General features: G+C 44.2%; 1 protein-coding gene across 2 annotated transcripts in view; it reads left to right on the top strand.

Annotated features, from left to right (window-relative positions):
- tatdn1 (TatD DNase domain containing 1) overlaps positions 1-16,952 on the top strand; it is a 70,209-nt gene that overhangs the window by 37,346 nt on the left and 15,911 nt on the right. For both annotated transcript variants that reach the window (XM_070892829.1, XM_070892822.1), the window contains 2 exons: positions 1,948-2,033; positions 10,364-10,404. In XM_070892829.1, the coding sequence (XP_070748930.1) occupies positions 1,948-2,033; positions 10,364-10,404 (127 nt within the window). The remainder of the gene's footprint in view (positions 1-1,947; positions 2,034-10,363; positions 10,405-16,952) is intronic.

Genomic DNA, 16,952 nt, shown 5'->3' with positions numbered 1-16,952 from the left:
CTCTATGATATGCAAAACAGGTTGGTTAAGAGGACAATGTAAGGGAGAAATGCAGTGTTGTAACGAGAGATGTGAACGTAGATCACTAGCTCTTGTGTGAAAAAGTATTTGCTTCATCTTAGTCAGAATTTCTTATAGAAACATAGAAAATAGGTGCAGGAGTAAGCCATTCGGCCCTTCAAGCCTGCACCACTGTTCACTATGATCATGGCTGATCATTTTTGCAACTTCAGGACTCCATTCCTGCTTTCTCTCCATACCCCTTGATCCCTTTAGCCATAAGGGCCACATCTAAATCCCTTTTGAATATATCTAACAAACTGGCCTCAACAACTTTCTGTGGTAGAGAATTCCACAGGTTTACAATTCTATGAGTGAAAAAGTTTCTTCTCATCTCGGTCCTAAAAGGCTTACCTCTTATCCTTAGACAGTGACCCTTGGTTCTGGACTTCCCCAATATCGGGAACATTCTTCCTGCATCTAATCTGTCCAATGCCGTTAGAATGTTATATATTTAATGAGATCCCCTCTCATTCTTCTAAATTCCAGTGAATATAAGCCTAGTCAATCCAGTCTTTCTTCATATGTCAGTCCTGCCATCCCGGGAATCAGTCTGGTGAACCTTCGCTACACTCCATCAACAGCAAGAATGTCTTTCCTCAGATTAGGAGACCAAAACTGTACACAATATTCAAGGTGTGTCCTCACCAAGGCCCTGTACAACTGCAGTAAGACCTCCTTGCTCCAATACTCAAATCCTCTTGCTATGAAGGCCAACATGCCATTTGCCTTCTTCACCGCCTGCTGTACCTACATCCCAACTTTCAATGACTGATGTACCATGACATCCAGGTCTCGTCGCATCTCCCCTTTTCCTAATCTGTCACCATTCAGGTAATATTCAGCCTTCCTGTTTTTGCCACCAAAGTGGATAACCTCACATTTATCTACATTATACTGCATCTGCCATGCATTTGCCCACTCACCTAACCTGTCCAAGTCACCCTGCAGCCTCTTAGCTCACACTGCCACCCAGCTTAGTGTCATCTGCAAACTTGGAGATATTACATTCAATTCCTTCATCCAAATCATTGATGTATATTGTAAATAGCTGGGGTCCGAGCACTGAACCTTGCGGTACCCCACTAGTCACTGCCTGCCATTCTGAAAAGGACCCGTTTATTCCGACTCTTTGCTTCCTGTCTGCCAACCAGTTCTCTATCCACGTCAATACATTACCCCCAATACCATGTGCTTTAATTTTGCACACTAATCTCTTTTGTGGGACCTTGTCAAAAGCCTTTTGAAAGTTTAAATACACCACATCCACTGTTTCTCCCTTGTCCACTCTATTAGTTACATCCTCACAAAATTCTAGAAGATTTGTCAAGCATGATTTCCCTTTCATAAATCCATGCTGACTTGGACCGATCCCGTCACTGCTTTCAAAATGCGCTGCTATATTACATCTTTAATAATTGATTCCAACATTTTTCCCGTACCGATGTCAGGCTACACAGTGTTTGTTGCTCAGCAGTAATAGCAATCATTCTGATTGGATAAATGAATTGGTATTAACTGTCCATTCTGACATCAAGAAGTTATTACTTCCTAACCCTGGCTATTTTCAACGTATATAGTGCAAAATCCAAGCACTTGCTTCATATTAAGCCTACGCGATCAGAGATATTGGCCTCCACGTTCTGTTTCTGTTCCCCCCCCACCCCCCCTTCGTCCCATTCATTGGGAACATCTTTTTCTTTGGCGCCCAGCTCAAAACAACTTCCCAAAAAACTAGGTTATATCAAAGTTTACTGTCATTATCATTGAATAGCATAGGTAAGTTGACATTAAGACCTGAATTGGCTGCTTTTTTTCATGTGAACTGTTTTACAGTAATTGGTAAAGTTAGTATTGAAAATAATGAGCGTATACTTTCTCTTTCAGATACTTTAAAAAGCAGTTTGACTTGGCAGAAGAAACTAAATTGCCCATGTTTCTACACTGCAGAAATTCACATCCAGAATTTTTAGGTATGATTGTAATGAGACGCAGAGTTTCTATCAAAAATTAGGTTCTCCAATGGATGAATGCTTCACATAGTGTAATACTGGTTCTTACATACTAGCAAGGTTCTAGTTTGATGAATGATGAACTTTCTGTGTTTCGTATACAAAGACACCCAAATCCCTTTGAACACCAACATTTACTAGTTGCTCATCTTTTAAATAAGCTTCTGCTTTTTCATTCTTCCTATTAAAGTGGATAATTTCACACTTCCCCACAGTATACTCCATCTGCCACCTTCTTGCCCAAACACTTAACCAGTCTCTATCCCTTTGCTGCCTCTTTACGCCCTCTTCACAGCTTACTTTCTCACCTAGCTTTGTATTGTCAACAAACTTGGATATATTACATTTGCTCCTCTCATCTAAGTTATCGATATAGATTGCAAATAGCTGAGGCTCAAACACTGATACTTGCGGCAGTCCACTAGTTACACCTGCTATCCTGAAAATGACCCGTTTATTCCTACTCGCTTACTTCTGTCCATTAACCAATCCTCAATACATCCAAATATATTACCCATAATCCACGAGCCCTAGTCTTGTGTAACAACCTTCTGAATGCCTTCTGAAAATCCAATATACTACTACATCCACTGGTTCCCCATTAACTCTTTTGAGTTTACCTGCGAAAACATAAAACATTAAACGGTGCCACCCGACCTGGGTGACACTCCAGACATTTACAAGGCCCTTTTTTCCCCCCCCCTTTTTTTTTGTGTTTTTCTTTTTTTTTTTGGGCACTAAAATCACAATTTTCCCCAGTGCCCCCTATAAAAGTGAAGGGGGACACTAAAAGCACCGGCAATTAAAACAAATTAAACTTAAAAACGTAAAATCAAATTAAAATTTGGTTGCCGGGCGTGATGATGCACTCCAGTCCCCTGGTTCCCCTTTATCTACCCTGCTATTTACACACATGAAAACAATTTCCCTCTCATAAAACTATGTTGACTCTGCCTAATCATGTTGTGATTTTCCAAGTGTCCTGTTGTCACATCCTTAATAATAGATTCTAGCATTTTCCTGACTACTGATTTTTGGCTAACTGGCCTATTGTTCCCAGTTTTCTCACTCCCTCCTTTCTTGAACATTTAAAAGGGAGTTTGATAAGTATTTGGAAAAAAAAAGGTTACAAGGATAGGATAGTGAAATGAGATTGTGCTCCATGATGGGCTAAATGGCCGCCTTTGGAGCAGTACACTGGATTGATGTGATAGCTATTGAGGTAAATCCATGGGTTGGATTTTCCACTTCTGGCTGCCCCTGTTTTCATCTTGGAGAGGCGAGTCGGTGTGCAACACTCCTGGTTGCGACACCGGATCGATTTTTGTCTCCTGCCCGACCCGTAGCTCTGCGTAGAGTGCCATGCTGGGACTGCCTGTGAAAATGGGCGGTCCGACCTGTAGCAGCTATGTAGAGTGCCATGTTGGGACTACATGTGATAGCGGGCGGTCCGACCTGTAGCAGCTATGTAGAGTGCCATGCTGGGACTACATGTGATAGCGGGCGGTCCGATCTGTAGCAGCTATGTAGAGTGCCATGTTGGGACTACATGTGATAGCGGGCGGTCCGACCTGTAGCAGCTATGTAGAGTGCCATGCTGGGACTGCCTGTGAAAGCGGGCGGTCCGACCTGTAGCAGCTATGTAGAGTGCCATGCTGGGACTACATGTGATAGCGGGCGGTCCGACCTGTAGCAGCTGTGTAGAGTGCCATGTTGGGACTACATGTGATAGCGGGCGGTCCGACCTGTAGCAGCTATGTAGAGTGCCATGCTGGGACTGCCTGTGAAAGCGGGCGGTCCGACCTGTAGCAGCTGCAGAGAGGTAAGTAATGTCGACCTCAGGTAAATGTGATTGTTTATATTTTATTGTTTTTGCGATTTATGTAGTGGTGGCTTTGGGAATGTTTTTGGTGGGTTTTTTTCAGTTTTTTTTTTCTCCCCGGGCCTCTTTTAGAGCACTCTGAGGCCGGCTCTTTAGCTTGGGATTTTCGCATGCTAAGCTGGCCTAGCACCTAAAGAGAAGTGTGCAACGCCTCCCTTAGCGCTTCGCCCCATACTCCAGGCCCAGCTGGTGAATTGTGCTGACTGAGGCGCAAACTTTTCCGAGGCGGTATCCGGGCCGCCATAACGCCCCGAAATCTTAAAAACCGAAAATCCAGCCTGTAATGACTTTTGACTAGTGGAATCACAAGTATATACTACGTCCAACTCCCAAAATATATTGCATTCATTGGAGTCCTTGTATCGTGACTATTCCATCAAACAAGTCTGTTTTTAAAAAAAAAAAATAGGAATGGGATATCTTTGGAGATCAAACTTTCCTGTTCTCGGATACCATTCTTATCTCTTCATAGAGATATGTCTTTCTAGTAGACTGTCTTCCTAGTGCTCTGTATCGTACCCCTAATATTAGCTTTGTTTTTTTTTGCATTGTAGATATTTAACCAGAGTTCTTCATGATGTAGCTTTTCACCTCCCATAAGATTGTCTTCAGTTACCTCCTGTGTGTCCTTGATATATAGGACTACACCATCTCATTTTCTGACCACTCTATAATTCCTCGGCACTCTGTACCCCTGAATATTGTATTTTTAAAAGTTTGTTTATAGATGTAGACCCTGGCAAGGGTGCATTTATTGCCCACACCTAGTTGCCCTGAATGCATTGAGTCAATCATGTATTTTGGGTCTGGAGATGTGTCTAAGCCAGACCAGAGAGGAAAGGCTGGCTCCCTTCCCTGAATGACATTACTGAGCCAGTTGAGTTCTCATGACAATCTGGCAGCTTTCATGGTCATTTTGTTCTGTTGTCAGCCTACAATTATTGAATTTGATTTCACAATTTGCTATGGTAGGATTTGAATTCATAATCACTGGGTTGTTAGTCCAGTATCATAACCACCAAGCAACCATTACCATCTACTGGAGTAGCCATGTCTCTAATTTTCCTAATACACCATATTTCCTAACTGACACAACAGCTGTTATTCTTTGTCAAATTACTCCATTTCTACACCAGCAGTCACTACTGAAGCTGCAACTTCAAAGCTGTGTTGTTCACAGATGTGATGCCTTTAATTCAATTATTTTGTGGTACCCTAACTGTATTATATTTTCTCCCTCCTCCACTTCTGTTTCCGTATCTTTCTCTATCCTATAGCACAAAGATCTTGTTTCTGGAAAGTGAAAGACTTAAAAGTAACCTTTCGAGAAAGTTAATGGCCCAGAATTTGCTGTAACCCGTTTAATCTCCATGATATTTTGCACTGCAAGTTATTGGATGTGCGAGATGGAAACGGCATGGCACCCTCTCCAAGGAATCTGGGACCTGAGTGAACAGGGAAAGCAACGATGTATCTCCTTAACCAATCAGATTGAAGGATTGTGAAATGAACAGTGCAAGTTCTGAACAAGGAAGTGTAAGTTAGAATGGTGAATTTAATGTCAAATCAGGTACAGAAAGAGAAATAGAGAGGGAAAGATTGGATTAAAAGAGAGAAAAGAAACAGAAAGAAAAGTAAAAAATAATTACATGTTTGAATTTAAAATAAAATCTCCAACAACAATTAAAACCTGAAGGAACATGACTCCACACTTGTAATAGTTAATTTTCAGTGCTAGCGAGCTTGACTGGCAGTAATTAACAATTATCACACCGTTAAATGGGTACTTAGACTGAAATGGATAAGGGCTAACCTTCTGTGATGTGTTTAGTTCATTTCTATCGCACTAGTACAGGAACTTCACGCAGTTCAACAACAATTTGTATTTCTATAACACCTTTAACATTGTAAAATGTCCCAAGGTGCTTCATGGAGGTGTTATAAAGCAAAAGATTTGACACCGAGCCACACAAGGAGAAATTAGGGCTGATGACCAAGCTAGGAAACTAACAACCACTGACCAACAGCTTTACAAAAGCTGATAAGAGCCTTCATAAAGCTGACGACTCAATAACAGCCTTGAATATAGGCCTACTGACATGTGAAGATGAGGGTGCATTGAGAGTGCAGTGGGCAGTTTGGAACTTAAAAACTCAGACAAACCCAAAATTGGATCACTTTTACTGAAGATGAAAAAGATCCTAGAGTACAACAACAATTGTGTGTGTATATATACCATTTACCATAGTAAAACATCCCAATGTGCTTCACAGGCGTGTTAACAAATAAAATTTGACATCGACCCAATAAGGAGATGACCAAAAAGGAGCGAATTAAAGGAGGAGCGAGAGGTTTAAGGAGGGAATTCCAGAGCTTGGGACCAAGGCAGTTGAAGGCACGGCCACCAATGATTGATTAAAATCAGGGATGCTCAAGATGCCAGAATTAGAGGAGTGCAGATATCTCGGGGAGGAGCGGGGTGGGGGAGTGGATTGTGGAGCTGGAGGAGATTACAGAGATAGGAAGGGGCGAGGCCATGAAGCGATATGAAAACAAGGATGAGAATTTTAAAATCGAGGTGTTGCTTAACCAGAAACCAATGTAGGTCAGCGAGCACAGGGGTGATGGGTGAACAGGACTTGGTGCGAGTTAGGACATTGGCAGGCACGATTTGGATGACCTCAAGGTTACATAGGGTAGAATGTTGGAGGCCAGCCAAGAGTGCATTGGAATAGTCAAGTCTAGAGGTAACAAAGGCAGGGATGAGGGTTTCAGCAGATGATGAGCTGAGGCAGGGGCGAAGATGGGCGATGTTACGGAGGTGGAAATAGGCAGTCTTAGTTATGGCGCAGATATGTGGTCGGAAGCTCATTTCAGGGTCAAATATGACACCATGGTTGTAATCGGTCTGATTCAGCCTCAGACAGATGCTAGGGAGAGGGATGGAGTTGGTGGCTAGGGAACGGAGTTTGTGGTGGGGAAGCGAAGACAATGGCTTCGGTTTACTCAATAATGAATGGGAGAAAATTTCTGCTCATCAGTATTGGATGTCGGAGAAGCAGTGTGAAAATTTAGAGATAGTGGAGGGGACAAGATAAGTGGTGGTTAGGTAGACCTGGGTGTCGTCAGCGTACATGTGGAAACTGATGCTGTGTTTTCGGATGATGTCGCTGAGGGGCAGCATGTAGATGAGAAATGGAAGGGGGGCAAGGATAGATAATTTGTGACTTTGATGAGATCCATTTCGGAACTGTGGAAGAGCGGAAACCTGATTGGATAGATTCAAACATGGAGTTCCGGGAAAGATGGGCACAGATTTTGGAGGTGACAACACATTCAAGGACTTTGGAGAGGAAAGGGAGGTTGGAGAAGGGGCGGTTGTTTTTTTGAGGAGAGGGGTGATGATGGCAGAATTGAAGGAGAGGGGGACAGTACCTGAGGAGAGAGAACCGTTAATAATGTCAGCTAACATGGGAGTCAGAAAAGGAAGTTGGGGAGTCAGCGGTTTAGTGGGAATAGGGTCAAGGGAGCAGGAAGTGGGTCTCATGGACAAAATGAGCGCAGAGAGGTCATGAGGGAGATCGGAGAGAAACTGGAGAAAGATGTGAGGTCAGGGCTAGGACAGGAGGCATGGGGGGGTCCTTAGAGGAAGTTTGGCCTGGTGGTCTAGGGGAAGGAAGGGAAGAGGCAGAGGCAGCTGAACGGATGGTCTCAATCTTCGAGACAAAGAAGTCCATGAGCTCCTCACACTTGTTGTTGGAGGTAAGGGTGGAGAAGACAGGGGAGAGGTGTTTAAGAAGACGGTTAGCAGTAGAAACTGGAAGCTGCGGATTATCTTTGCATTCCAGAATGATCCTGGAATAGTGAGCAGTTTTGGTAGACGAGAGCAGGACCTGATAATGCTTTATATGGTCCAGCCAGATCTGGCGGTGAATGGCTAAACCCATTGTCCGCCATATCCGTTCAAGTTTGCATCCCTTGGACTTAAAGAAGTGAAGATGAGGGCTGTACCGGGGGAACAGCCGAGTTCGATGCATTTGATGGTGAGTCAGAGAGTGAGATGCCATTTTTGCAAAGCTAATGGTGGAGGGGCAGATCTCGGACAGCAATTTACGGATTTTTGAGTTTAACTGCGCATCTGCCCTCGCCTGAAGTTGCACATAAATAATATTTGCACATAAATAATAGTGAGGGAGCACAGTTAGCCTCACCGTTATTTTGACAACAAATTCTAGGTCATTGTTTCTGCGCTAATAAAGTGAGAACTTGATATTTATAACAACAATGAATTAAAAATCATTTAATATACATCGGTTGTAAGAAAAAGGCAGAACATTGCAACAGGCAACTCCAGCCACACCAGCTCATTCACAGCAGCACCAGCAAACTAAAATCACACGGTTGCTTGGTCACCTAACATGTGAGCCAACTAGTAAAAACAATGAACCAGGACAACCTCTTGGGCTTTTATTGGCCAGAAACTGCTCATCAACCATAGTACATTGGGAAATTGAACCAGAAGTGGTTGTTTTGAGTCGTATGCTGGAAGGCTACTGCAAGCTGGATGAAATGTGAAGTTGATTGCATTTGTGGGGCGTAGGTTGGACAGTGTATGTGTAGTAGTCACTGATCTGAGCGTACTCAATGTTAACAAGCAGTGACATTCATGGGAGATTGATTTAGTATTACATATTCTGCAGTTTTGTGGTGCTTGAGCAAAAATCTTTTTATTTAAAAAAGTTAGCCCAAGGTGCACAGGATTTCCTAAATCTGACAAAATGTAACTGTGTAGGCATCATTAGAACCCAAGTGCTCAGCTGCCTTCAAGGTACCAATCAGCTGTGATAGATGGCTAAATAATTGGTGTGCTCTGTAAGGGAACAGTATGAAAGGAGAAAAATAACCTAATCTTTCTCCTTATATTTTACCTTTCTCCATTATAATATCATCATTGACGCCCTCACATTAAAATTATTTTTTGCTTCTCTTAAATTTTATTGACCCAAGCTGCCTCCTTGGACTGTGGTTGTGGTTGTTGGAGGTCAGTCATCCTAGCCCCAGGACATCGCTGCAGGAGTTCCTCAAGGCAGTGTCCTCAGCCCAACCATCTTCAGCTGCTTCATTAACGACCTTCCCTCCATCATAAGTTCAGAAGTGGGGATGTTCGCTGATGATTGCAATGGTCAGTTCCATTCGCAACTCAGATAATGAAGCAGTCCATGCCCGCATGCAGCAAGACCTGGATGACATTCAGGCTTGGGCTAATATGTGGCAAGTAACATTCACACCATGCAAGTGCCAGGCTATGACCATCTCCAGTCGCCACCCCTTGACATTCAACAGCATTACCATTGTTGAAACCCCCACCATCAACATCCTGGGGATCATCATTGACCCGAAACTTAACTAGACCAGCCACATAAATACTGTGGCTACAAGAGCAGGTCAGAGACCGAGTATTCTGTGGGCGAGTGTCTCCCCTCCTGACTCCCCAAAGCCTTTCCACCATCTACAAGGCACAAGTCAGGAGTGTGATGGAATACTCCCTACTTGCCTGGATAAGTGCACTCCAACAATGCTTAAGAAGCAAGAAGCTCGACACCATCCAGGACAAAGTTGTCTGAATGATTGGCACCCCATCCACCACTTTGAACATTCACTCCCTCCACTACCGGTGCACTGTCGCTGCAGTGTGCACCGTGTACAAGCTGCATTGCAGCAACTCACCAAGGCTTCTTCAACAGCACATCCCAAACCCGTGACTTCTACCAACTAGAAGGACTAGGGCAGCTGGCGCATGGGAATACCATCATCTCAAGTCACACACCATCCTGACTTGGAAATATATCGCCGTTCCTTCATTGTCACTGGGTCAAAATCATGGAACTCCCCAACAGCACTATGGGAGTACCTTCACCACAAGAACTGCAGCGGTTCAAGGTGGCTCACCACCACCTTCTCAGGGGCAATTAGGGATGGGCAATAAATGCTGGCCTTGCCAGTGATGCCCACATCCCGTGAATACATTTAAAATAAGATGAGGATAGGCAGGCTATCTGATCTTGGGCACCAGCCAGTGTTGCTGTGTAGCTGTCCACGTGGAGTTTGTTACAGCTCCATGCGCTGATTTGCTCTTGGTATTAATTCACTTTCTCTTGCTGGAGAAGTGTCTCACCACCCTGCGAAAGCCTGGCTAAGTTCAGAGAATTTGGGGATGAAACCCTTCTTGAGTTCTTCACCTTAGGTTTTGTTTTCTCTAATACGATTTTGAAAAAATAGTAAAAGTATATTTTTTTAAATTGTATAAACAAACAATGAATCCTTTTTGATGTCTTGCATGGGTTAAACAAAATTTATTAGATGTGATCTGCAATAAAATTCTTAACCGTTTCAATTGCTTCATTTGTAGATATAATGAAGAGAAATGTGGACAGATGTGTTGGAGGAGTGGTAAGTCTAACTGCAATGATTATGTCAATCCATCTGGCCATTAAAGAGAATCAGGACATTGATCATCACCGTATGCTCTCTGTGTAATATGATCTTACACTAAATCAATAATTTAGGAATTGCATAAAAAGTCTCCACACCAGTAAGGAGGTTTACGACCTATGCAAGTGGTGGAAATGTAAGTGATATATGGATATACAGGTAGCAGACATGGGGTACATTTTTGTCTTCACCACATGGGTGATAATGTGGCTGAGTGGATTACATGCTTGTTTTAGAAATCAATGGAATTAAAATCAGGTGAATTCTATAACAAGTGATCCACTCTGGCAAATTACTATCTTTGTGGTGAAAATGAAAATTCACCCACTGGACTTTGGAACTCAGCCCCCAATACATGATAATTGCAATCAAAGCAAATATTATCAGCTAAGGTATGTTAAGTATTGGCTCATGTAAAAAAAGAAAGAACTTATATTTATATTGGGCTAGACTTTCGGCACATAATCGCTCAATTAGCACCCATATAAGTGCCGAGATTTAGTTTATCGCCCATATTTGATGATAAATAGAAACTAGCGCCCGATTATCATCCATTTATCGCCTGCTCAACTTTTGGTATACAGGAATGAGCTGAATCGCCCGGCCTATTTTTAAAAAATAGAATCTGACGTCACTTGTGCAAGGCCCAGAATACTGTTTATAATGGAAACTAGCGCCCAAATATCACCCAGATTATCGCCGAGCACTATTTTCGGTATTTTATCCACATTGCGCCCAAATGATTGCTCGCCCAAAAAGACTCTCAAGAAAAGCTGCACTGACCTGACCGTAACCTGGCAGTATGGAGAAAGGCTGCTTGAAGTGGATGGGAGCATTGAAGTAATTTGTGAGTGATTTTAAGGGTGTTTTAGAAACTTGCCAATCATCTAATCATATTATGATTAATTTTGAGTTTTTATATTGTTTTTGTTGAGGATAATTTAAGAATTTTGAAGACCGATTAAGGCATTTATAGTGATGGGGCCTGTAATTTCTCACCCAGTATTGATGACTACTCACTTGCTGCAGAATAGAGATGGGAGAAGGTTCATTGAAGACTATTATGTGCCAATCAAAGAACATAAGAAATAGGAACAGGAGTAGGCCATACGGCCCCTCGAGCCTGCTCCGTCATTCAATAAGATCATGGTTGATCTGATCATGGACTCGGCTCCACTTCCCCACAACCCCTTATCCCTTTATCGTTTATTTCTATCTTAAATTTATTCAATGTCCCAGCTTCACAGCTGTCTGAAGCAGCGAATTCCACAGATTTACAACCCTCTGAGAGAAGAAATTTCTCCTCATCTCTGTTTTAAATGGGTGGCCCCTTATTCTAAGATCATGCCCTCTAGTTCTCGTCTCCCCCATCAGTGGAAACATCCTCCCTGCATCCACCTTGTCAAGCCCCCTCATAATCTTAAACGTTTTGATAAGATCACCTCTCATTCTTCTGAATTCCAATGAGTAGAAGCCCAACCGACTCAACCTTTTCTCATAAGTCAACCCCCTCATCCCCAGAATCAACCTAGTGAACCTTCTCTGAACTGCTTCCAAAACAAGTCTATCCTTTCGTAAATATGGAAACCAAAAACTGCATGCAGTATTCCAGGTGTGGCCTCACCAATACCTTATATAGCTGTAGCAAGACTTCCCTACTTTTATACTCCATCCCCTTTGCAATAAAGGCTAAGATACCATTGGCCTTCCTGATCACTTGCTGTACCTGCATACTATCCTTTTGCGTTTAATGCACAAGTACCCCCAGGTCCCGCTGTACTGCAGCACTTTGCAATCTTTCTCCATTTAAATAATAACTTGCTCTTTGATTTTTTTCTGCCAAAGTGCATGACCTCACACTTTCCAACATTATACTCCATCTGCCAAATTTTTGCCCACTCACTTAGCCTGTCTCTATCCTTTTGCAGATTTTTTGTGTCCTCCTCACACATTGCTTTTCCTCCCATCTTTGTATCGTCAGCAAACTTGGCTACGTTACGCTCAATACCTTCTTCTAAGTCGTTAATGTAGATTGTAAATAGTTGGGGTCCCAACACTGATCTCTGCGGCACCCCACTAGTTACTGGTGGCAGACTGCTGAGGAGGAGGTGACGTTACACCCAACGCATTTACATGGATAAGCGATCATACCTGGATTTGTCCGATAACGTGCGTTAAAAGGCTACGCTTCCGAAAGGTGGTCATCAGTGAGACATGCCAGCTAATTAAGGGAGATCTGCAGCCTACCAGCACCATCAGGACCGCAATGTCCATGAAGATGAAGGTTACTGCGGCATTTTCCTTCTATGCATCGGGCTCCTTTCAGGCCTCAGCTGGCGACATTTGCTGCATCTCTCAGCACGCCACACATTGCTACATTCATCAACAGGTGACTGAAGCCCTTTACGCATGCAGTATGGACTTTATAAGCTTCCCTACGACCAGGGAGGCATAGTGAGAGGGCTTTGGGGTTCTCAAGTATAGCAAACTTCCCCAAGGTGCAGGGTGCAATAGACTGTACGCACGTCGGCCTGCGAGCATCTTTACAGGATGCAGAGGTGTTTCGGAACCGAAAGGGATTCCACTACTTGAATGTGCAGCTCGCTATCGACCACAAGCAAATAATCATGGCGGTAAATGCAAATTTTCCAGGGAGCATCCATGATGCGCACATCTTGCGTGAGAGCACTGTCTCTGACCTGTTTAAGTCAGCCACACGGTCACGGTTGGATGTCGGGGGATAGAGGATGTGGCCTTGTCAGCTGGCTCATGACCTCTCTGCGTAAGCCCCAGACAGAAGCCGTGAAGCTCTACAACGAAAGCCATATAGCCACACGCAATATCGTCAAAAAGACAATTGGAGTTCTGAAGTGCCTGGACCACTCGGGACGCAACCTACAATACCACCCTCAGTAGGTCGCTGAGTTCATTGTGGTGTGCTACATGTTGCATAACCTAGCTATCAGGAGAGGACAATTGCCAGATGGGACTGCCGGTCCATCTCAGGAGAGAGGGGAGGCGGAAGAGGAGGACGAGGACCTTGAGACGGTCAATCAGCCTGGTGATGAACCCATGCTCTTCCCCCCCGCCCCCCCCCCCCCCACACCACTGGAAAAGCCCCGTGGTAGTTATGCAGCTGCAAAACTGTTGTCCGCAGCTCATAAATGAACACTTTGCGTCGTTATGTTGGTGACCATGACAGTTATGTTACGTTTCATCCTGGCCATTGTTTGCAACCCTTGTTTGATGTTTAACCTTACATTATGAGAAGACACTGCACAATAATTGTAAAGTTCAATGAAAATGTTTAATAATGTAACAATTGATGTAAAAAAATTTAAACAAACTAGAACACCTACCCCCAACAGTCAATAAAATTTTTCACCCAACAATAAATTTAAAATAACGATAACACTACAAAAACACCCTCCCACCAACCTCAACATTCAACAAATTTTTTATAATAACAGTCAGCAATTTTAATGGAAATAGATTAGTCCCACCCCCGGCCCTACCTGCAGCCACGCTTCCTGCCCTTTACCTTCACCTCCCCTCATCACAACCCTCCCCCACCCCCCTTTCCCACTTATGCCCTTAGTAACGGGGTCAAGTCGTCTTGCAGTAGAGTACCTCGAGGGCTGCTGCTGTGGCACGGGGGGGTTGCGGGGGCGGGGGGTGGGGGTGGGGGATACGTTGGCAGATTGATTTCAGGGGGCCGAGGAGAAGACATTTCCGAAGAAACTTCTGAGTCAGAAACAACTGCTTCCTCCTGACTCGCATCTGTCGAAGTTGATGGTGGTATGGCACCTTTGGGTGCAATGCCGTATCCCGAAACTATCGCCTACCGCATGGCATTGACTGAGTCGGCTATTGGCCACAACCATCTGCCTCATGTCCTCCAAGATTCTAGCAGATAGTGTGGCAATGTTGCTGGTCAACCCACCAATTGCTTGGAGGAGCTCTTGACTAATGTCGACACTCGCCTTTGACAGAGACACCATGTCCTCGTTTACATCTGCCTGTCGCTGTGCGTGCCTACCTCGCTGACCCAACCTCCGCAGGGTTGGCGTGGGCACTGGACGACTCGGAGTGCCCTGCTGCAAGCCGCTTGGCCCCGCTACTTCATCCATTGTGGATGACATGGTCGCAGGTACTACAGATGACCCTTCAGGCTCATCACCTCCTCCTCGGTCGTATCTTGTTCTTCCTCCGTGCTCCAGGGGCCTCCCATTGAGCCTGGAGAGCTGGAAAACATAATTGAGGTTAGAAGGGGAGACATAGGAGTGCTTGTGGTGCGCAGGCATATGTATGAGGAACAACACTTCTGCAATAAATCTGAACGTTACATATAATTAACATGAGAGTACAGAAGCTGCATGCATAACATTACATCTTTCATATATTATAATCAAATGGCATAACATTACATCTTTCATATATTATAATCAAATGCACCGCTACAATGGGATCTGCACCACCACAGGTAGCAGAACGATTATGCATACCTACTAAGGTTGCGGCAAGCTCCTCGAGATTGATCAATGCGTGAAGGTCAGCAGGCCCTCCTCCGGTCCGCCTGATTCTTAGATATCTTTCTCTGCAAACGTGACGAGCATGGCATAAGCTGATTGCCTAGGTACTATTATGGAAGCACAACAACTTTTGTAATCCACAATTAGTCACCCCACATGCTATTCATCGTTAACGTTATATGCTAATATGGTTTGTATCCAATGGATGCATGGTTATAACATCTACATTCAGAGAAAATATTTAATAAGATCGTGTTTAGGAACTAATGCTTGACACCAACCCTCTTGCGTACAATCTCCATCCACGGGCCGTGCCATTCACTGCCTATGGGGAGGGAGCTGGGTTATTGCAATCGATGGAGGTCCCCGGGGGTGGGGGGGGCGGGGGGAGAGAATCAGGACCGCTGGTGAGCTCGGCAATGACAGGACCATGAGGGGGAGGGGGTGCCGTGTCCCTGGGGTGACCTCCGTGTGGCCGGAGCTAATGTCCCAAAGTGTCCCAGGACAGTCAGTGAGCCAAGACAACTCTTCCCCCAGTCCAGGCTGGATCACTCTGTGAGTGACAGCAGCCGGAGAGACACTCAGTCTGGGCAAAGCTGAGCGGACCCCTCAGTGCTCAGTCGTGTCCCCATCCACCAATCTAACCAAAAAGGAGACGGTGCCCAAGTTAAAGAGTTGCTCACAGCACACAAGCAATATAATTTAATAATTCTCCTTCTAAACTAAAGTGGTAGAAATGCCAAGTGTTTGCGGTCTGTCTGTTTCCAATCATTTAATTGGCCCCAATTTTCGATCAAAGCGTTTAAATAATAATTAATACTGTTGATTAAGTTTAAGGCATCTCAACAAATTAGAGTAAAAGGGCGCAGGTTCTGACCCCAGTCCAAATCTTAACCGGGAAGCTACCCAAGATTACCCAGCTTAATTACAATCCGGCAGATTTACATTCTAATTAATGAGTCAGTGCATCATTACAATTATAAATGTAATACTTACTCTTGCGGATGAAACGAGTGCGTGCGGCACTGGTCTGCCTCTCTATCGTGGGCTGCCGATGAGACTATCGCGGTGATATCTGCCCACATTCGCTGGTATACACTTTGGGGGGGGGTTCCCACGCCCACCCCCACCCCGGGTTAATTGGATCCACCGAGTCTCCACCTCGTTCGCCTCTTCGGAGAAGGCTTTTGCCCTCCTCCCTGCAACCTCCCCAACACTCTCCCGACTCCTCGTGTTCCATCTCCATGTTATCTGTTTATATTTTATTATCAATTCCTTCAAATGCACAAGCCTCTACAAACCTTCCTTCAAAAATCCTTTCTCTCTCTCTCTCTCTCTCTCTCTCCCTCCCTTTGCCTTCTGAGCATGGCAGATGACCCCTGACCTCCCGAATCACAGGAAAAGTTCTTTGCCTGAAAAAAAAGCGCATGCGCAGAACGACCGTTGCTATGGACGCCAGCCTTGCATGACTGAATACATCGCTATTGCCCATTTCACATCGATAAGGCTATCACCCAAATTAAAAAGGCAAAATGAACGTTTTTTAAAATGGGCAATATTACAGCGATCCTGAAAAATAAAAAAAGCACTAACGCCGGAAATATCGTCCATTTTTGAGCGATAGCGATCATAGTGACAAGTCTATCCCTAGTGTCTTATTGCTTCCTCAGGCATTTTGCAACGTGAAATCACTGTTGTTATGTAGGCAAATAGTGTGTAGGACACCAAGGTCCTACATAAAGGAAATAAATGAATGACTAGATAATCTGTTTTTTTTGGTGGTGCTTGAGAGGGGAGTGTTGGAAGGTGGGGTCTCAGTTTAACTCACTCAGTGCTACATGAGATTGTTGGCCTATAATGTTGTACTCCAGTGTAGTGGGCTAAAATTCCGAATCTTATAACACAGATGTGTCCTTTAAAGCAATGTGTGTTAAGATCCTTTCTTCCCCCCCCCCCCAAATTTGATACAGGTTA

This window comes from Pristiophorus japonicus, chromosome 1 (genome assembly GCF_044704955.1).
Source record: "Pristiophorus japonicus isolate sPriJap1 chromosome 1, sPriJap1.hap1, whole genome shotgun sequence".
In the NCBI taxonomy this organism is placed as follows: Eukaryota; Metazoa; Chordata; class Chondrichthyes; family Pristiophoridae; genus Pristiophorus; species Pristiophorus japonicus.
This window is presented reverse-complemented; position numbering and strand designations above follow the sequence as displayed.